We start from the raw sequence: 23,026 nt of genomic DNA on the forward strand, positions 1-23,026 counted from the left end.
TTAATAAAGTAATTCAATCTATAAACAACAACTTATAAAATACAACAATAAAAAAAACAATTATTCAAAGAATGTCTCAGTGCTCTGAAAATAATTCAGGTTGAACAGTTGCCCTATACAGTACACCTTTTAATCATCTTCTACTTTAATCGAAGCATCTTTTTTCTTAGATTTTTTCAAAGGAGGAAAATGTAACCAGAGACAATTGAACTAGAGCACTATTAGGCAAGTCTTCTAAGGTTTGATGGTAGTTCAAGCTATCCAGCCCAATTAATTTCTACAATAAGGGGTTGTAGTGAAAGCATCACATAGTGTATTATACTTAATCATATAAAGAAAAATGAAACAGTGTTGATCTAATTTTATTATTGTACAGTTCAGAATAAACTGACATTGAATAATAGATACAGAAGAGACCAGCCACTTAGTTTACATGTTTCAATTACATAACAGGTAACAACAAACTGATAGGCAGGTAGATTGTCTCTTTTCATTGATTTCTTTATAACAGCTTTTGTTTCACTTCACAACATTTTGCACTACACATAGTGACAACATGCTATACATTTAAAGGTAAAACACTGGGTTGCTCTCTATAACAGATAACACATTAATCCACAACACATTAAGACATTAAGTACATTAAACAGGTTATAGTTGACATTAATTCCTTTGCACCGACAACACCAAAAGGGATTTGTATGCATTTTCTTTCACATCTGTGCAAAAATACTTTATAATTTCAGTAACAGAATTGCAAATCACTAAGCAGAAGCAAAAAAAAAAAATCATTGCTCTTCACAGTAAACAAAAGACCCATAAATATGTAACATCTATCACCAGAAAACAAATCTCATGTGGTAGAAATACATACTGTAATAATCAAAATAAGAATATCACAGTGGGAAGAAACACCAGGTTTAACATTTCAACTGTGGAGACTAGTAAACAAATAGATCAACTCTCATCTACCCATAGAGAAGAAACATTCCGGAATGTGTCCACTAAAACCCATACACCCAGTACTAAAACTTAACTTTTGTTTAGGGTATACTTTATGGAAAAAAAAATATTAAATTGCTTGACACAGGACATTAACATCCTTTTCTAGTACTATTTTCTCATAGTACTATGTCACTTCTTACAATGAATCTTAAGTATTTCTTAAGATTTTAACCATTTAAACTGATTTTTCAACTTGGCAATTTTTTTTTCTGGTAACATTCTGTGCTTCTCAATGCTTTAGCAATGAGTGCGTTATACAGTTACCTTTACAAACTACTGAATCAGTAATCTAATGTCCTGAATTTTCAGTAAAATATTTTGTTTTACACCAGATTTTAGATGTTCATGAATATCATACGCCCAAAAATATTTATATTCTTGGACATATCACAGAGTGTGAGTTGGTTTTAAAATGTAGTTGTTCTTGCAAAAACATTGATACCATGACTCTGGCATTTATATACGTTTGCACTCAAAGCTGCATTATTATGCTTTCACTAAAAATAATAATGACCAGTCATGAGTTACAGTTGTACTTGCTGTTGAAAGCCAGCTTTACTGATCCACATCATTTCTTCTTACTACAAATACCACAAAATGATAACTTTTCTTTTATAACAATGATACAACAGTGAAATGTTTGCACTGAAAACAATAGGAACCAACATTGCGTGAAGAGCATGCAATTTTAGGATTCTCCGATCACATTTAAGTCAAAGGTACTGTTGTTGCTTATAACTTTCTAAATTCCTTGTTTTTCATCCTTTCAAATGAAACTACAAATAGACCATACTAAACAATTCTAAAGTGAAAAGTAAAAATCAACTTCCCTTATCTACAGTGCTTTGTTCAACATAAAGACAAAACCTGTGTTCTTCATTTTAAATATATATTAAAATATAAAATATACTGATTATTCCCACTCCAGCTATCAAATAATTACAACTGTACATCACGCAAGACTTGCACTAGTACCATATAATAACACCAGTAGTTATATGAGAAGTGAAAAGCCTCCCAACATTTTTAAGTTTATTTTTGGAATGTCCTTTGTTTTAATTATTGTAAAACATTTTACACTACCCTAAAATGTAAAGGTAAGTTAAATGTATCCCACTGAAGAAAAGAAAAACGAGACGAAACTAGTTACATAACAGGGATTTGGACTTTTTTCGGACTATGTATTTCTGTTGAAAATAAAGATTAAAATGCAACGGATTTACTATAATTGCAGATGAGTACTGAAAATATTGTGAACTCCGAATTATTCACAGGCCACTGCACAAAGAAATAGGAATTAAAAGGTGGTGGCATGCCACAGGCTCTCCCAGCTTCTCACTTGAGGTCCCCTGCATCTCCCTGGATGGTCTTCTTGATACGAAGCAGCATAGTAGTCAGCCACTGATCCAAGCGAGAGACAGAGTCAAATTCTTTCACCTGGAAGGGATTAACAATTGAAAAAACAGGGAAATTAAATTTAAGGGTACAACAATCGTCTCTCTAAAACAATTAAGTTCTAATGTGCTTAATTTAACTTAGCACACAAGGCTGTCTTGCAGTGCAGGTCCTTCAGAACTTGCCGTCCTTAAGGCATTATATGGTAGAGCACTGAGAGAATACTTTATAAAGGCTTTTCTAGAGATCATAATTAACTGTGACAAGTACATCCCAAAGTCAAAGGTTGGCTTCTATCAGGTTTCAGGTTTAAGGGGGAGGACAGCTATATTGCGTTAACTGATGCTGGTAAAGGTCTATATTATAGCACGTCTTACAGAAACAGGGTCCAGCTACCAAAACACTTTGGCAAATGAAATGGCTAGCTAGGGTGTAGGCACTTTAGGTTAATTATGCACCTAATACAGGCTACATGAGGTGTACTTGGGAAATATAAAACTTCATGAGATTTAAAAAAAAAAACTGACTAATTTCTTTCAAGTATCTTCTTTTATTACAGATTGCTGCTTTCTGTTTCCCCTAAAACCAATGGCCAGATTCCAATCTCTTTAGCTCCCTTTTCACATTTGCCTAACCCTATTCTTCCTTTTTCTTTTATGTTCCTACCCCTCCCCTTTGTGCCACAGTCCCGATCTCTTTCATCCTTCTTTTCACTTTCATTGTGGAATTAAACTCTTCTTTAAATAAATAATTCAATTTTCTAAAAATACACTCATAGGTAAGGAATCAGAATGTAAATTATTCATTGCTGTATCAGCTGGATCTAAATGCAGTTCAGATATGAAGTCCAAATTCTGTTTCTAACAAAATTCAGCAGCTGCTGAAATACTGTGAACAGTGCCTTCTCCCTCTACAGCCTCCTTTACACACCTCAAATTGGTAATTATCAAAAACACACACACCAGGCCTGAGCTTTGATGTGAATAAAACTGTCAGGTATCCCATTATGTACTTGGGTATTTAAAGAGTACATGAGTTCAGTCAACTCCTTTGGGATTAGCATTAGGCTTTAAGCTTGGGGGCATGTTTTGCCAGTGTAATATGAGTTTGTTGTGTCCTCTTAACGTTTAAGTGAATACCAATGTTCACTTAAATACAGCATATAATGTCTATTACATAGACAGAAACATTGCAAAATTGTATAGATCCACAGGGGTATGTGACATACAGCTAATAACTACAGAATACCGCGTGTTAATCCCATTGAGGAGAAGATGATCTAAATCTTTCCTAACTGACTTTTGCACTTGTTAACATTATCATGTCCTATAAAGCTCTTTCAATTTTATTGATTCTTTGCTTTCTTTAAAGGCTTTGACATCTATGTAATGATACTAAGAGAGTCTTGACCAGGTCATCATTGTAACTAATTTATCTTGTTAAATAAAGGATGATTACAAATAAACATACATCTTAAAGAATTAACAGTCATAAACCTGTTGCAAACAAGTCAGAATTGTCATAAGATGTTCTAAAAAATGCAATAATACAGTGGATATCACACACTTATTGAAATTTAAGCTTTTGTTGATGAAAAGACTAAAATCAAGACAAATCATGTCAGACCTTTTTCACTTTAAATAAGATCTTGTAACCAACAATATTTAAGTGAAAAACAAATGGATAATTTTTAGGAAAAATAACTTTGTTGCATAAGTCTGCACACACTTTATAAAGGGGGTTTTAACTGTGTTCAGAGTTAACCAATCACATTCAAAATCATGTACAAAGGTAATCTGCCCTCATCTGACATCAACTGAAGTGATTCTGATAAGCCCTAAATAAAATCAGCTGTTCCTGTAGGATGTCCCTTAAAGATATATTGGTTGGTTCTTGGCAAAAAAAAAAAAACGTATCCTAAATGGTTAAACAAATCACTTAGGACAAATATAATTTATAATATGATTAAAAACAACAATAAGTTCATAATTCTGAACCTATTGAGGAAAAAAAAAGTTATTTCAACTAATTGCAAGCATAGATAAAATGGATATTATAATAATAATAATAAACTTTATTTTATATAGTGCCTTTAAAGGTGGCTTCTCAAAGCGCTTTACAGGATGACAATAACAATAAATAAGAAGACTACAACAATAAATAAGAAAATTTCACAAGACAGGACACAATTATAATTACAACAATACAACAATAACAATAGAGGAGACCGTGGAAGATGGTATTAAGAAGAGCAGAGGGGTGAAGAATGGAACCAGTTAAGTAAAGGCTTTTCTGAAAAGGAGGGTTTTGAGTCTGGATTTGAAGGAGTTTAGAGAAGGTGACTCTCTAATATCCTTGGGCAAAGAGATCCAGAGCTTGGGGGCATAGCAGGAGAAGGCCCTGTCGCCCATACAATGTAGACGGGCTTGGGGGACAGTAAGGAGGGCAGAATTTGAAGAGCGGAGGTTGCGAGGTGGGGAGTAGGGCGATAAAAGTTCAGACAGGTATTGAGGTGCCAAGCCATGTAAAGCCTTGTAGGTGAGCATGAGGATTTTAAAGTCTACGCGGAATTTGACCGGAAGCCAGTGCAAGGACTCCAGGATAGGAGTAATGTGAACACTTGCACTAGATCTGGTCAGGATTCTGGCTGCTGAATTTTGGACATACTGCAGCTTGTTCAGAGTAGATTTAGATACCCCAGGGAGCAGAGCATTGCAGTAGTCAATTCGAGAGAATACAAATATGTTGATCAGCTTTTCAGCCACAGTTAATGATAGCATAGGGCGTAGTCTTGCGATATTTCTAAGGTGAAAAAAAGATGTTTTGACAGTATGCTGTACATGTGGGTCGAATGTTAAGCCAGAATCGAATATAACCCCAAGGTTTTTCAATTTTGATTGGAGCTCAAGTACAGAGCCATCTACAGACAGGGTTACAGGACTGGCTTTACGAAGTTGATGGGGGGTACCAATAAGCATGACTTCAGTCTTGTCACAGTTAAGATGAAGGAAGTTTTGAGTCATCCAAATTTTTATGTCAGAGATGCAATTAGATAGAATAGAGACAGCCACATCAGTGTCGGGTTTGGTATGGATGTATATTTGAGTATCGTCAGCGTAAAAATGAAAGCTGAGGCCATGTGATCTTAAAAGCTGACCAAGTGGGAACATGTAAATGCTGAAGAGCAAGGGGCCCAGTATTGAGCCCTGAGGGACACCAGACTTGACAAGACCAATTTCAGACCTGTACCCATTGAGAGAGACAAAGTGACAGCGATCAGTGAGGTAAGACTTAAACCATTTGAGGGCAGTGTCAGAGACTCCAAACACAGTCTCGAGACGAGAAAGCAAGATGTTATGGTCAACAGTGTCAAAGGCAGCACTGAGATCAAGAAGGATGAGTATGGAAAGAGAACCAGAATCAGAAGCTATTAGGAGATCGTTGGTGACTTTGACTAGGGCGGTTTCTGTGCTGTGAAGTTGATGGAAGCCAGATTGGAGGGGTTCGAAAAGGTTGTTTGTCATGAGGTGGTTATGTAACTGAAGTGTGACAGCACGTTCTAGAATTTTAGAGAGAAAGGGTAAGTTGGAGATGGGGCGAAAATTGTTAAGATTGTCGAGAGCCATGTTAGGCTTCTTTGGCACTGGGGTAATAGCAGCAGTTTTGAGGACCGTTGGTACAATGCCGGTGCTCAAGGATTCATGTATTATATTGAGGACAATGGGACAGAGAGAAGAGAAACAGGACTGGAATAAAGTGGTGGGAATGGGATCTAAAATAGATGTGGTGGGTTTCATGCGCGTAACTAGTTTGTTTAGGGATGCTGAGTCAAGAAGAGAGAAGCTGGAGAGACGGGAACCAGAGAAGTTGGATGAGGAGGGAGGAGGTGTGGAAATTATATCCGTAGTGGAGAGAATGTGATGCCGGATGTTGTCAATCTTAGAACTAAAGAAATCTAAGAATGTTAGAATAATTATTAGGAGATTGAAAGTAATACTACAATGGAGGTTAGAATACATAAAAGTTATTTCAGTATTCAGTACTACACCAAAAAAAAATGAATGGTAAATGGTAAAAAAACATACACAATGAGATATGGTGTATTTAGATTTCCAGAAGGCTTCTGACAGAATTCCCCACATACGAACAATTTTCAAATTCCAGTCCATTGAAATGAGAAACACTGCTTGAATCTGTTACTTATAAAAAGGAGTTTTTACTGGCATATCACTTAATTCTTATAAAGTGGAGGGCGAATAAAAAGCAACCAAAATGTTAGGAGCACAGGATTTCTGTTACAACCTTTGTGATACAGTAATGCCATAAATCCTTTGATAAAGCCAACATCACATTTTGCATGATCTGTGAAAGGGCCTCTTATCTGAACATTAAATTTACTCATGGAAACAGACATATATACACACAATTATATGCCAGGTGGCACGTAATTATTGCAGATAAGAAAATAACCTTAGAAACAAGAACAATTTTGGTATCACAGATGGATGGGATTTTTTGTAAACTAAAAAATATATATATTTCTTACTGCTTCTGTGAAAGCTTCACTGTTCTGCTCTTCGTGTGCTTCAAGAAGTTTCTGTTGGGAAGAAAGCTCAGGTAAATTTTCAGGCAGAAAAGAGCAGTCTTCCTAATACCTTTATAGAGAAAAGCAATGTAAGATTAAAGTGGGAACATCGCTTATTATTCTGCTATTGCTGTTGTATAGGGCACGGTTATTTATTTTTCATCTTCAGTCATTCATTTTCAACAGAATTATAAATTCCAAATACAATGCATTCGGTACATAGCAAGAGAATATACAGTAACCACTGTATAAATCAGCTGAGCCAGATGATTAGTAACAGAGATCTGTAATAATTCCCCTTGAGACAAAAAAAATGTAAGGTTTCCAAAACGAACACAGTACAAAACACCTTTACAGTCAGGTCGTATCCTGAAACATGAATAGTTATTTATAAATTACACACAAGGGATTTAAATATCAAAGAATAACCACAGTATGACTCACAACAGTCTTTTAAAAAAATGTGAATCAAATTATTTTATATTAATCTGATTAGGAATAACCCATCACTTATGGCTCAATAAAACACTTTACTGTTTGAGGAAAAAAAAGTCCCATGCAGACACAATTTTCTAACATACCCCTTGTTTTAGAAAATGACAAGGTGTCTTACAGGATTTGCAGGCAGGTTCTAGGCGTTGCTGTTGCACTGAAAGCTGAGTGAGCCTTTGTCAATTAAAAATGTGGTGACCAGGGTAAAACTCTCAGTCTACTGTGCACCGTCGCAAGGTCAAATCAAGGTAAAATTCAGAAAATAACATTACTCAATATTAATAATCAATCCAACAACACCTGGCTCCCAGAGCTCAGCCTTTGTTCCGAGTAATAGCCTCTACTGTCGGATCGAAATGAATTTCTGCGCTAATTTAAAATAGAAACCTTTACTCTGTATTCACTGACTTTTCTTTATGAAAGCCCCACATTTTCTGCCCCATGCCATATTTACAGAACCAAATTCTGTAAACTGCAATTACAGTTCTTTGGAGAAAACTAAGATTTTAGGCCTGCTTCAGAACACAAGGTTAAACTACAACATACAGAACCCAGCGAGATAACAGAGATATCCTGGACAGAGGAAAATGCTATAGACAGAATAGCACTGAACTGTCAGGACCAGAAAACATTATCTTCAGAATTACCTCATAATCTATATCAACATTAAAGGAATTAATGCTGAGAAAAAAATGGAGTCAAGTTGATAACTTACATACCTTCAACAGCTTACATTCTCTTGAATCGGAAAATGCTGGAAACATTTCCTCATATTTCTCAACTGCAAGCTAGATTAAAAAAAAATACAACAGAAAAGCAAAAACATCAGTGCCATAATGTCAAAGCTATTGTACCTGTACATTTGTTGTTCTAAACTTCAAAGAGAATAACTGCAAGATAAGCCTTTAAATTATTTTATGTTAACAAACATTAATTTATGTTTATGATTTGCAAGCATAGCTTTTCTTAATTATAAAACTGCATCTGATGGTTCTATTACTTGATCAGGTGTACTCAATTCCATTCTTCATTCAGATACTTGGCAAATATATAGCATATATATATATAATATATATTTTTAGTTTGTAATTAAAATTAAAGCTGGGGTCTATATTTTAAAGAAATATCATACAATGTTTGAATTAAAGCTGATTCATTGATCTGTCCCAAAATGCACTGATAGCAGTTACATTTATACAAACCTTTGCATTTAATTCATCGACAATAAAATGACACAATGCAGCCTTAAAGAAGTATTCTTTTGCACTGTATTTCAGTAAAGGGTTGTCCATGGTATTAGTGCCAACCTATGGGGAAAAAAAGATGAATTAAACTCATTGTGGATTTGTTTTTACTTTGCATTTGGAAAATATTAATTATAAGCTTTGCAAAGCATACAAACCTGTTCATAGATTTCAACTGCCTTCTGATACTGCTCGAGTTGTGCACTGTATGAAGCCACCTTAAGCAGACACTTATTAGCAGAACTAAAACAAAATAAAAAAAAAACATTTTAGTCTGTTTCAGAATTTTCAGAACAGGATACTTTTATTAAGTAAAACCAGGTTATTGTATCATGTTTCCAAACTGATAGTTTAAGAACTGCTCTGTGAACATCAAGCAAACTAGTTCCTCCGGATAATCTCAACAGGAGTGAGGGTTTGTCCCTCAGTTTAAAGTCCATTTTTTGGTAAAATGTGCCAAAATAAGATCTGTATAAGTTCTTATATTCACTGGAACTTGTTTTCACCCATAAATATCATCCTGTTGTATGTATCACAAAATGAAAACTATTTTTCCTTATTATTCATCCATTATAGAAGCACAGTTTCCTCAACTGGAAGTATGTATGATTACTGCTTTGTGAACAAAGCTTTATGTCAGCTGCTCATAAAGCAAAAAAAAACAAGGAAGTTTACTTGGCCTTACCTATTAGACTCTTCTCCTTTGTAATAATCTGCTGCCTGTTCATAGTGTGCAATCGCCTACATGAAAATTAAAGAATGAGACAGAAATTAATACCTGTACTTTAATTTTGTAGTGATTTTGACTTCTTAACGATTGCGACTGCACGCAGCAGACATGTCGCAGCATTGTAAGTCCAAAACCTATACATACCTTTTCAATATCCACCAGCTCAGACTCATAGACCTCAGCAATCGTGATATGATGTTTAGCTGCAATAGTGAATCTTCCCTATGAATGTGAAAGAAATTTTTCAATGAGAAGACTTGGAATCTACTAATCAGGCACCACAGCACAACAAATCCAATAATCCAGCAACTGTTGTCTCTCTTCATTGAGTAGGAGATTCTTACCATATCTGTGTATATATCGATGGCTGCATTTAGGCAGCTGATAGCCTCTTTTGGGTGCATTTGGAAAAAGGAAGGAAAAGGTAAATACAAAGGTAAACATATGAGTTTGGAAAACCCTCAAGATAAACCACAGTTCTCCTGGTAATATTGAGCTACACAGCTGAAAAACTGTAGACTCTATCCAACCTTGCATTACCATCATAGATATTGCTGCTAGCAAACATAACTTCAAAATTCTACATTTAAACTTGCAATGAACACATTTTAATAGGATTCCTCACAGTATTAAGTGATAAGTCATAGTTTAAAGCATTTAAAATGTTTAAACACTGAAATCTCTTCAGCTTCCCTAGATAAACAACCACCATTACAATAAATAAATTCCCCAATTTAGTTTAATTTCTCACATGTTACAAACATTGTAACATGTTTTACATAATGTTCGGGTCAAGTTTAAATGTGAAATAATTTGTCATAGAATTAAGATAAACAGATAAAGATAAATAAGAAATTATGGTTCAGAACTCAAAAGTGAAAATATAAAGCACAGAAAACAGAAACAAAAAGCCTAATGATAAAATGGAAACATTTTTAAAAATAAGAATTAGTTCTAGAATTAGTGATATGTAGTTTTATTTAAACCTGTTGTATTTCTACATATTAAAGGTGACAATTTGCAAAGTTCTGATACAGAAAATACAGAAATAAAAAAATACAGAAAACTCAAACTCAAGAGACAATCATGGAAACATCAGAACAAAGGGACTAATTTGTTCTAAACGTCTTTTAAGACATCAGTTTTTCTACTATAGACAAGATTTGAGTTTTTTATAAATTATTTTGTTATTACAATGAACCACACAAATTATATATTATATAAGCTAAATATTCCCCATTATCTTAGGATAACTCAGAATATCATATATAACTTATACTTTTAAGTCCAATATTGATTATGACATAAAACAAATATTTTATTTCTTAAATTGCTCAAATAATACATAATATATTTTGTAAAGGATTTAAAATTGCTACATATAGTACATCCTAAAAGGTAAATGAAAAAGGATTTATCACTTCAAATACATTTTAGAGAGAAAACTCATAGCTTTTTGAAATTGTAGCTGTTTTCTTTTAAGCTAATAATAAGTAGCCTTTTAGCTTCACAGATGGGCAGAGGGAGAATTTTAATGAGAAATACCTAAAAATTTGTCAATTAGACTTGACTGGCAAACATAATGGATTAGGTAAACACTTTTTACTATACCATGTATGTCTTACATTGTTACAAACCGCAATGTAGCTTGCAATTGCAATTACAATATGAATTAATAATTTTTTGGGTTGTCTTCTTACAACTCAAAAGTTGTATTAATAAAAATAAAAGCTTTTAGAATAATAGAAAGCTCTAGTGGAGGTGTGAACTGTTGATGCCGTCATATGCTATAACACCTGATTATGTAAGTATTTTGTAAGTATACAAGTATTCTGCACTATTAAATACAAAAAACTATTATAAATAAAGAGTATAAAGATGTTGATTAACTCAGTTAATATAACCATCTGTGGTTGTGTGCTATTTCAGGCTACTACTTCACTGCCTACTAAAGCTGTACTTATTACAGAATTGTATTAGTTCTGTTAGATGTTGTTTAACATGACTTTTTAACACTAATGTATTTGGCTGACACTTTTATCCAAAGTGACTTAAATTAGTACCTATTTATACAGCTGGGTATTCTACTGGAGCAACAGAAGATTTTGAGCAAGGGTACAAACTCCAGTGTCCCACCCAGAGATAAACCCAGAACCTGCTCCACACTGCTCAGTACACGCTTAAACTACATAGCATGAATGTAAAAGAGGCCCGTAGAAACATTTTGAAAACAATTTTTGCAATTTTAATATCTCTTTACCAAGTTAATATAGTTAAATTATTAAAAATAATATACTTATTGTCCATTTGTCAGCTGAGGGCTAATCATAACACTTTAACAGTACATATAGAATGACAGCCTTCGGTCCATCTGATTCATTAAAGATAATGTTTGGTTAAAGCCTGGAAAGATCTACACTGTTGGTGGTTGTTTGGCAGTTGATGCTTAAATAAGTAAACACATGAATATTTTACCATTTTTACCACTGACTGTATTGGATTTGCCTTTAGAATGATAAACATTTGTTTTCATTATGTGACTGCAGTGCCCCCGTTTGATCTTTAGACTCATCTAGTTTGACACGGACATATCTTCTCAAAAAACAGTGGAGAATATAATGATATGGTGAGATCTGTAAACAACACATAACTGTTTCCAAACAAAAGAATATTCTGCATTTTCTTTTCATGCAATGGACCTTTAATCTTGTCTTTTGTTGATTCAGTTTTTTAGTTAAAAAGACAAAACTTTTTAATTTCTGAATTAAACTGCAAACTGCTTTATACGTTTCTCAGAGAAGTGATGCCGATCACTAATTACAGATCCCGTTTAATCAGCATTTCAGCCCTGCGGCATACCAACTAGCATACGTTTACAGTGGCACATTTATTTTCACCAGTTGCTGAACAAATTGTTTTGACAATATTCTTTTCAACAGTATAGAGATCTGCAGAATCTGTTCCTAGTTTGTGCTGGATTTCTGCTCTGCCACCTCTCATTAGAAGACCCAGTCTTTTGGCAAAGCACAGTTTGCCACTGTCTGTGGAGTGGCGTTGTGTGGCTCTGAGCCTCTGAGCGACTGTAATCACATCCTGGAGAGGGCACAGCAAAGCTTGTGATATGCGGTATGCTTGACACCCCCAAGGTAACTAGTGATTTTAAGAATTATCAGTTTACATATAATCATCTTTTTTTCAGGTATATACACACGAAAGAATTCTTAGCCAGTCTACAAAAACAATAGTTTGCCTCTGTTCATCTGTTTTTCTTCATTCAGTCACCACCTTAATTTAATTGCATGTCACCATTTTGGCTTCCACACACCATAGTCTAAAGGAGGTTAGTGAAAATTTTACAACCTTCAACAATTGAGACTTGTAATTTATTATAAATATGCTGTTTTATCAGTGATTTTAAACTACCACCTCAGAGAAAACCTGTCTGAAACTGGTTTAAGGTAAAACAAAAACCCACATACACCATAACAGACGTAGGCCCTCATAATCTAGCCAATGCTCCAAACATTGTTTAGAATCTTTTTGTAATTCAGTGATAACCAATTTATTGAGCTCTCAGCATCTGCTTCTGCTACTAATAAACAATAATCAAAATAATTGTTTGCATTAAACATAAAGAGGAAATAATACAATTTCCTACCTTGAGGATCAGCCTTCTTGTAAGCATTGCCAGCATCTACAAAGCTGGTGGCAGCGTCATGTTTGCTCTGGAGCTGCATATGCAGCTTGGCAGCCTGACAGAAGGCATTTCCTGCACCTTTGGATAAAGGTGAAATACTCCATTAAGACAGATTCATAATGACTAATACAAAGTGAAAAACAAAATTGTTGCTTTACAAGAAGGAAAGAGTAAAATAGAGAAGGTCTTTGTGGGTTTTTAACTCCAACATCGTAAAAATATATAGAATTATATAGAATATAGAGTTTCCATATTTTAATCTTCAACTCTTCTAAGGGTTAATTTAAGAGTATAAATGACCTGTTGAATTCTAGTAGACAAACATCGTGCTTTTAAAACTATGCACTGCAAATGTATTAAATGATAAAATGATCCTTAACAAAATACTTTCTCCAGGCTTTGTGGTCTGGATCACAAAATTGTCCAGGTCTTCAATACAATCATTTTTTTTTACCATATCTTCTATTGTCTCCTATGTATCTCTACTTCAGGCACGTGCACTCAGGTCATAAATTGAAACTTACTCTAGATGTCACTAATTGCAACCTGGAATAAGCCATTACTCAATACACAGAGGCCGAGAGAATATACAACTTCTGCTGTTAATTCGAATGGAAGTATCTCTTGACAGCTCTCAGAAAAGCACATAAGAACTAAAACAAAAGAAATGAAACAAAACTGTAAACAAAAATGAAAGACTTTCAGATAACTTACCATTCCAGTTCTTAGCCATCTTGAACATGTTAGCTGCTCTGGCATACATATCACAAGCTTCTTCAATTTTAGAGTTTCCTCTGAAATTAAGAATATAAAATGCATGTAACATTAATCTCAGATGAAAAGTATTAATAAATTAATAAGCAATACTAATACACATGATAACAAGGACCCTTAATTAAACCCTTAAGAAGTTAACCTATTTTAAATAGTATTTAACAACAAATTCTCATTGACCGTGCTGACCATAATGCTATCAGTGTAATCAATGAAAGGCTTATACTACTGCTGCACAGGAAACAAAGCAGTTAAAGAAAACAATGATCAACAAAATGTAAATAACAAATGGACATAATAGGATGTGGCGGTATTAACAAATACAAATATTATGCAGAAAAGATGTTACAAAACTGAAACCACCCTCAGTGGATAGTTTCATCTTATCCTGCAGATTATTCCAGATAATTAGATGACTATGTATTAAGAAATTGAGACCTTCTTGGTATTAAAGCATACATGCTGGGAAATTACCAAGAGACCAAGGATGACTTTGTGCAATTCCCTTGCTAACTGGAAGGCTGTAAAACAAATGTCAGTACATATTTATTGTTCTGTAAATAGTTCTGAAACCATGTGATGGGAATTCATATCTACTACACAGCAACTTGAGTAGAATTGAGTGATCTGCACACTCAAAAGCTTTGATTTTTTTTTACTTTTCATCCCACACAGCTATACAAATATGATTTATACATTTTTTACAAGAGTCATCATGATACCACCAGCACAAATGCTGCACAAAAAAATAGACTGAAAGTCTATTTGTGGTGTTTGTTACATGCTGAGTTTGCACACTTCAAAAAATAAAAATGCTTTGTATCTCAGAAATAAAAGCAGTACAAATGCTACATTTTATGGCACAAACAGTGCAGTCCCCTCCAAAAAGGAATCCCTAATATCTCACAAGAGAACTAGCACACACACCTCTTCCAGCAGCACAGACAAATGCACTGGGAGTCATTGTTTATGCTGTTTGTAGAGGGACCAACTTCACAAAGCTCTAAAAATAACAATTGCTTATTACATTTATTTTTCATTATTTCAAAACTGTAAAACAACAAGGCATGGCAAAACAGATATATGGCTATAGCACTTATTACCTCCCCTTCGCACTTTTGAAAAGGGGCAGAACAAGGGTGGACTTCCAGTCAGCTGGGATTTCAGCAATTTTAAAAGAAAGTTTGAATAAGTTTTCGAAAACAGCACTACTAGCAACTGCACAGCTGACAGCTGAGAAATCCATTTTAAAATTTCAAAACTTGATGAGGAAAAAAAAGAAGTGGTTTCTATAATATATTAATCTTGATACCTGGTTTTAAAATTTGGAAGAAACTGAGACATTAAGAAGGATCTCAAAAATACTATGTTGGTTAATTTTACAATAATATACTTGTGATATTAAAGCCAGTAGAAACTGCTGCATAAACAAACCAATACCTTCCTTTTCTAAACATGGAGCAAAACTTCATTTTCCATTAAGAGGTTTTCACTTTAATGGAGTCTTAAAACCAGAGATTTACTAGCACTAATTTAACATTAGGACATTTTGGTCACATGATGTAAATATAGAAAAGTAATACACTACTGTTCTGGGATAAGTGACTTAAAATTATTTTGGGGTGATTGCCACATTTTGCTAATGACTCATAAATATATCATGACTGAATATTTCTGATCCTGGGACTATCGGATTCTACAGAATTATTGTCTTGTAAAGCTCTATAGGAGCAAGGTCAAAGCACCAAAATATTAATTATGCAAGCCATGTGATGGACATGATCATCAATATAGTCTTTAATGTTGCCCTATGTACCATTACAATTCATAAGCATGTTTTTTTTTTAACTACTTTAGGAACTGAAATGTAATATAAGTGTTCCTAGCTATGACTTCTGTGAAGACTTAAATCAAATTCAATTTACAATAAAACAACAGACTTTGCACCACATTGTTACTACTGAGACACGATCCTCATCATGTCAACAGGACACAACAGAAACTGAAAGACTAGAGATTCAAAGATGCCACCAACATGCAGACAAGCCCTTTCTTGAGTATTTCTGGATCTGAACAGAGAACAGCGAAAGCTGGTAATTTCCACAGACAGGTGTAGAAAGGTGAAGTGCGCCAGGGGCAATCGAACATGGTTTGTTTTGCTACTCTCTGATGTGAATACATGGAACACCAACTCCGTTCAGACAATGACCAATAGAAGCTGCTGTTTAGCAATATATACATTCAATATATTGGGGTGGTGTGGTGGCTCTGTAGCTAAGGATCTGCGCCTGTAGCTGGAAAGCTGCCGTTCGTATCCCGCAGCCGGCAGAGGAATATTTCTCCGTTAGCCCTTAACCCCACCTGCTCCAGGGGTGCCGTATAAATGGCTGTCCCTGCACTCTGACCCCAAGCTTCTCTCCCTGTCTGTGTGTCTCATGGAGAGCAAGTTGGGGTATGCGAAAAAAGACAAATTCCTAATACAAGAAATTGCATATGGCCAATAAAGTGACCTTATCTTAATATGAAAACAGATCGGCGGCACAGTGGTTAATGGGCATTACAGTGCTGGGGCCCTGGGTTTAATTTCAGACCTGGGGTACTACCCATGTGGGGTCTGTACGTTGTCTCCAATCTTGGGTGGGATTCAGCTGGGTGTTGCGGTTTCTTTGCATTTTACAAAAGCATACTGGTAGGTTAATTGGTTTCTGGGAAAAGTGGCCCTAGTGGGAGTGTCTGTGTGTCTGCCCCGTGGATGACTGGCCTCCCATCAAGGGTTCACCCTGCCTTGCATCTGTTGCTTGTTGAGAGACTCCAGCCCCATGAACTACAAATAAATGTTGAATATTTCTGTCTGCCACAGCGAGCAACTTCCTGTTGTCTTTCACAATCTGTGTGAGTCAGGGTTTTTACTTGCCTATTTGAAAATAAAGAAGAAGAAATAAGCTACAAATAACATTAAATGCTGCTCTCCATGTCCACCTTTCTCAAATCCCATGCCAGCGTAATCAGATTATTTCCCAGAAGAAAGTATCTCTCCGCAGATAAGCAGTAGATATGTTTTTGTGAAATTATTACTGCAGCTACAAATTATTTTCAATTAAAAATACCCTCTGTAGCCACAGCTTTTTTCTTCTCATGTTTTTGCTATTCACCTTTTCTGCCCTGAACACTGTGTTCACTATGTGGGCCTTCAGATGAAAAAGGTTGAGAAGCTCTGACCTAGGCATCACTAGTACTTTCCTTCTTTGGTTTGGTTCCTGTTTGGCTACCAGGAATCAATTCAAAACAAGAGGCTGTTTTAAAACTGTTACTTACAGTTTTCAACAGGATTCTGTGTTGGGACCTTTACTGTTTAGTATTTACATGTTATATTAGATTACTCCCAATCATGGACTTGTTTTTTAATGTTATGCTGATGACATGATTTTTTTATTGACTGAATCACACTACTGATGTCTACAGTGTCTACACTGCAGAGGTGCCTGTGTGATATTGAGATATGGTCTGATATGGCCAGAACAGGACTTTTGTTAAGGTAATCTCTGACAAGGATAGGTTATGCTCAAAGATTCCAGACATTATTAATGGTGTTGACAGCACTGAAATGACACTATTTAATAGAAGGTAGAAACCTTGGTGTTAACTTGATCCAGTGTTGTGATTTGAAGCTCATGTTATTAACATTAAAAATAAAATAGAAAATTCATCATACAATATCTACTTATGACTGCCCAGTCACAGCCCTTATCATTATCAGACAATACATAATGCAATACTGATACAATTAATCAAGATTAGATTGCTGTAAGGCCTTACTTCCTGGGATCTCTACTCAAGTACTAAATATTCTTCAGTATGTCCAGAGTTCTACAGATCATGTGTTAACTAAATTACCATTTAAATTAAATGGGCCGCCTTTGACATTTACAGTGGAATTAAAAGGTTCTCCTGCTCAAGTATAAGACACTGAATTATCTTGTAGACTATCTTAAGTACACAGTGGAGTATTGCAGACTCCACAACTTCTGACATTTTTTAACTTTCTTAAAGATCTACATTTTCACTATAGCTTTTTATGTATAATTTAATTTAATTATTGTTTTAATTTGGTCAATTTACTGTCATTTTCATTTTTCTTACTTCTGTTATGTCTTATAGACATGAGCCATTGTAAATGAAATAAGTTTTTATTAGAAAACTGAGCACAGATACCAATCTGAAATGAAGGGAATCTTTTACCAATTTATCTTTTGTAGAGGATAATCATGATTCAAATGTGCTTTTGTTCAAACCAATTCCTTTATTTTCTTCAAATGCAAAGGTGCAAAACATTCTGGTGAAAACCAGAGTGCTGTTATGCTCTTATTAACAGCCCTCATTATTCTCTACTATAGTCATGATATTCATTTACAGAATAATCATTTGACCTGAATCTAATCAAACTGGGAATCAATCCATCCATGATCAGAAAGCCACTTATTCTGGTGAGGGTTGTAACAACACAGAACTTATCCCAGAAGCACAGGGAGCAAGGCAGCACTGAAGGTACAATTCTACTCACACTCCAAACACAGGCACTGATAAACAAACTTAATAAAAATAATCTGCACTATCTTTACAATAAAATCTGTTAACAGATTATGAGTTAACAATTCCTGTAATTCAGTGAAGAGGACAAGTAATAAGAGATATCAGTATGAATTTCACTTTTCTTTTTACACACATTATACTACATACAAACACATGTAATGTACTTTAGTTCCACACTGTGCCAAATGCTCAGTTCTGTACACCCTATTTAACTTAATGGTACAAGTAAGAAACCCTTTATTCACAGTTTATCAGTGTTTCAAGTGATGCATCAATCTTCTCCAGATCCAGTTAAAGTACATACAGTATTTTACACTACAGAGATTCTGCTAAATATTTTATTATAATTGGAGACTCTGCCCAGCAACAACCTCCATGTTTTAAAATCCTGCACTTTCAATTCCTGCCAATGTTGCTGCCTCTCCACCCACCCCACAGCTCTGCCTAAGGGCAGAGAAAACCTCATCAGAAATCTGCAGTACTGATGAAACCACAGCTGCATTCCCAAGCTTCATATATTACAGGAAAGGCATAATACTAAACAGAAGAAAAACAACATACACACACACACACAATACCTAGTCTAAATACATCTTACAAGCCTCCAGAACCAATCAAAACTGAACACTATTACACTTTTTATATTTATATTCTCTATTAACCTATCAGACAAAAATCCACTAAAAGCAAGGTACCATCCACCAAATACTGGGAAGTATGCAGTGGAAGATGATATAAAAGATCAAGCAGTTCAGGCCTAAGGACAGAAAGCAAGCATGCCTTGAGTCCCATCTGAAACCAGTTTTCACTGGCTGAGACCCACAATTCACAAATCCAAGTTTCTCAAATCCAAAGCATCGCGTGTTAAGGACACCAGATTGTGTTGATTGTGTTGAATTAATTAAAAAATGGGGCACTACAAGATGTGCCCTATTACTTCTCCAAAAATTTGAAAAGCGTGAGCACATTCAAGCTGAAAAAGTTCATTTCACGATTCCTCCAGGAACTGGTAGAGTATGTAGATGATGACGAGGTTCTTTGCCCTGGAGTACCAATCTCATACTGATGGATTTCCACCAGACCCCACAGGACTCTCGCTCAGTCATAGTTTTTCTATTGTAATGAGGTGATAATGCCTCATTATCTGCTAATTCTTCTTCCCTGCTCCCCAGGTACAGATATATTGCACGACAGTTCCACTGACCCCTGAAATAATTAGGGTATCCACTAGCAACCAAACAAGCTAAAATGGGCAGCCCTTTTTTCTGGAGTGAGGCAGCAGACCAGTACTGCGTTTTTACTCTTCCATATATAGTCATCAACTTTAAGAAAACACTGGTTGTCTAAAGCACTGAAAAAGCATTAATTTAAAATATTTTTGATGCCGAGAAGAATCACAAGCAGTGAAAATCTAAGTGTGTCTTTAAATTAATATACTTACAGGAGTGGCTTTATACACATGGACTTCAAAATCTATTTTTTTTACTAGGGGAAGCTGTGGTAACATAATAAGGACAATAACTGCATTAAACTGCAGTGCTGCTGCTGGAGCAAAACTCAAAGCCAGATATAGGAGCCCCACTGATATTCAGATGTGACTGTTTTAGGAGGGCTGCAGTCAGTACCTAGCTTACCGTTTTCAAAATTATACAGAGGCTGCAGAAAACTATTTCATAGCTTCGTGCTTCATATTAAAAATTGGAAACATTGCACGATTATGAACTTATACATGTACTGAGACTACCTGAAGCGGAGGCGTCTTTTGTGTGGATTGTAACAACAAATACACTACTTTTAGAACAACTGCCTCCCTGCATTAAACATTGAGATGTAAATTAAGCCATGTGAGAACCTGAAGACCTCAACTAATGAATTAGCAGTTCAAGAACTCTAAAACATATTGCAGTTCTGAAAACATAAAAATTATTTAAATGCTCGATTTTGTGTAGCATTTGCAGGCATCTAAAGGATTTATAATATATAGTTATGTTTAAAAAATGTTTTTCTGTCACTACAAATTCATTAGATATCTGTATGGGCAATCTAAATGTATTAAAATGTTAGCTATTCTTTGTTTGTCAGATCCCAGATCTGAATAAAGTGGAAAAACACAAACTGCAAAGAGCTACAAAAACGTTCATGTGACATTTAACAGTGAAGCAAAAACAATACATATCCCCAAAAATGTAAATTTCCATTTTATTATTCATGCAAAAAACGCCTATCAACAGACTAGGAAATGTATTTTAGCCATATTAAGCCAGCATCTTTAAATCTGAATCTACAGCAATGGTGCACACCTTTTCTGTCAGGGTCATGCAGGGCAATCTGAAAAACAAGGAAGGCAGGCCTGATAAGCATCACATTTTAAAAGCCCGTTGTTTTCAATATCCAAAGAAAAACTATATATTTCTAATCAGTATTGTAACACCACAGTATCAAACTACACAACCACTACAGAAACTGCTGAGTAACATTACTGTCGCTGAATAAATTCTCCGCACGACCCCAGGCTAAATCAATGTTTATTACGAATATATAACACTGCAAGGATTTCCATAAAATGCCGCTTACCCAAACATACCCCCCAGAAAGGAATGAGAGGATTTCACTTTCTTGTCAGCTTCAGCCATAAGATGAATGGCTTCGTTCTCTTTTCCTGAAATGTCCATTTTGTAGGGATGGACAAATATACAAACTCAATATGCGTCTTGTAAAGGTTTCAATTTTTTGGCTATTTGATGTGGATACAATCCGATCCGACCCGTTGACCGCAAGGCGCCGCGGGAAATGTAGTTTATGCCAACATCGAAATAAATTTACAAAATAAGCGGATGAGAAGGGCAAAAAACTCCACTTCCCAGAAGCGCATAACCAAGGGGTTACAGTATTATGCGTGTCGCTTGCACCAGAGAGCTAATCACGTTTTAAGAACTGTGTGACTTGGTGTGATTGTGATAGTTTTGTAAATTACATATTTTGTTCTACAATGCATTCTCTGACTACATTAATAAATCATTATATAATTGTTTACATTATATTTTGTTATTCTTTCATCAAAAATATCAGAATGCTATAATGTCATCTCTAAAATCCAATTTTGATTCACGTATTGAAAATAGTATTCAATGTACATTCTGCTAACGCATAGTACTATTAGTTAAAAACAACTACTCCTTGGAGAGTACATTTGTCTCGGCCATAAGCTAAAACAGACTCGGCCCTGAGTTATCGGTATATTCCTATAAGCGTATCTTATTTTAAACTGTTAAATAACTGTCAAACTTCGTAATTATGATTTGCGGTTTATTTTAACACATTAATATGACGTTTTCTAAATTGTCCTTTAAAGCATTTGAAAAAGAAATCATTCACTAGCATTTGATTTCGGAGAATCGCTGAAATGCAGCAACTCGAATTAGCTTTCCTACATATATATGATTTAGGTCTACAGTTACGTAATTTCAAACGGGGTATATGCAATGCTTTGATAAGATTTAAAAAATGGAGATGTCACTTGTATTATTGTTTCAAAAAGAAAAGCAGCTTTATCATACAACTTAAAGATGTGTCATGAAGGTGGGACTGCCTTGGGTTCCACAATGCTGAAAATCAGTTGGCATCTATATTCTCTCATAATCCCAAAAATCCTACAATCAAATTTCGTAAAGTTATAAATAAAAAAAAACACTCGGGTTTTACATGGGGATATAAGATAACAAATCCCCTTCTTTTGGTCATATTTATATAACTTGATGTGAACTCGATGGCCATGGGAGGAGTTGCAATAATTCCACAGAGAAGGCCTTTGGCAGATTAACATTTCAAATACACGAAAAAACTCCAATGAGCTCTGTACGCCTTTCTAAAAGGGGAAAAAATGGCAACATATTTATTTCAGAAAGTAAGTGCAGATGTCTTCCATTTTTAAAAGGAAAAAAAAAATTAAAAACGTACCCCACCCCCACTTAAACGTACTGTCAGTAAAATGCTGCTTACCCAAACATACCCCCCAAGAACGAGTGGGAGGATTTCACTTTCTTATCTGCTTCAGCCATAAGTTGAATGGCTTCCTTTTCTTTGCCGGTGTTGTCCATTTTTATTAATATATGTGTTTTAATCAACAATTCTCAAATACTAACGCATCAGCCTCTGGTGGCCGTAGATAACAGTCAATGATTTTATTTACTACCAGCACCGGTGTGGTTCATCCGCCGAATGGCAGTTTGGGATATGTAGTTTGTTCATCTTCAATAATTGCACAACATATTTGCAAAAGAACTACTTGTCCCAAGAAGCACATCAACTTGTTCTGCGGATCACCGGATTCAGTCTCTCCACTGAAAAAGTAGGGATTATGTGCGTGGTTCTACAGTACGTGATATACTGTAGCACGGTGTTTGAATGTTTGATTAATTTACTTCAATATTTGGTTTTGGAGAGTGTAACTGAACATCTCTTTTCATTAAACCAAGTCAGATGCAGTGACCTTATTCTGAAAATAAAAACGAACG

At 35.1% G+C, this 23,026-nt stretch overlaps 1 protein-coding gene across 2 annotated transcripts; it reads right to left on the reverse strand.

Annotated features, from left to right (window-relative positions):
* Window positions 1-346: 346 nt before the first annotated feature.
* napbb (N-ethylmaleimide-sensitive factor attachment protein, beta b) lies at window positions 347-22,718 on the reverse strand. 2 transcript variants are annotated; one of them, XM_069178663.1, is made up of 12 exons: window positions 22,512-22,591; window positions 21,087-21,171; window positions 13,863-13,942; window positions 13,110-13,226; window positions 9,796-9,842; window positions 9,596-9,673; window positions 9,407-9,462; window positions 8,880-8,964; window positions 8,680-8,784; window positions 8,197-8,265; window positions 6,947-6,997; window positions 347-2,442 (listed from the first exon to the last, which is right to left on the reverse strand). In XM_069178663.1, exons 2-12 carry the CDS (start codon window positions 21,143-21,145, stop codon window positions 2,341-2,343), a joined length of 849 nt encoding a protein of 282 aa, XP_069034764.1. In that variant the 5' UTR covers window positions 21,146-21,171; window positions 22,512-22,591; the 3' UTR covers window positions 347-2,340. The 2 variants fall into 2 exon arrangements, with proteins under 2 accessions (XP_069034764.1, XP_006626002.1); XM_006625939.3 differs by lacking the exon at window positions 21,087-21,171 and having other exon boundaries at window positions 22,512-22,718.
* Between the last annotated feature and the right edge of the window lie 308 nt (window positions 22,719-23,026).

This window comes from Lepisosteus oculatus, chromosome 2 (genome assembly GCF_040954835.1).
Source record: "Lepisosteus oculatus isolate fLepOcu1 chromosome 2, fLepOcu1.hap2, whole genome shotgun sequence".
Classification (NCBI taxonomy): Eukaryota; Metazoa; Chordata; class Actinopteri; order Semionotiformes; family Lepisosteidae; genus Lepisosteus; species Lepisosteus oculatus.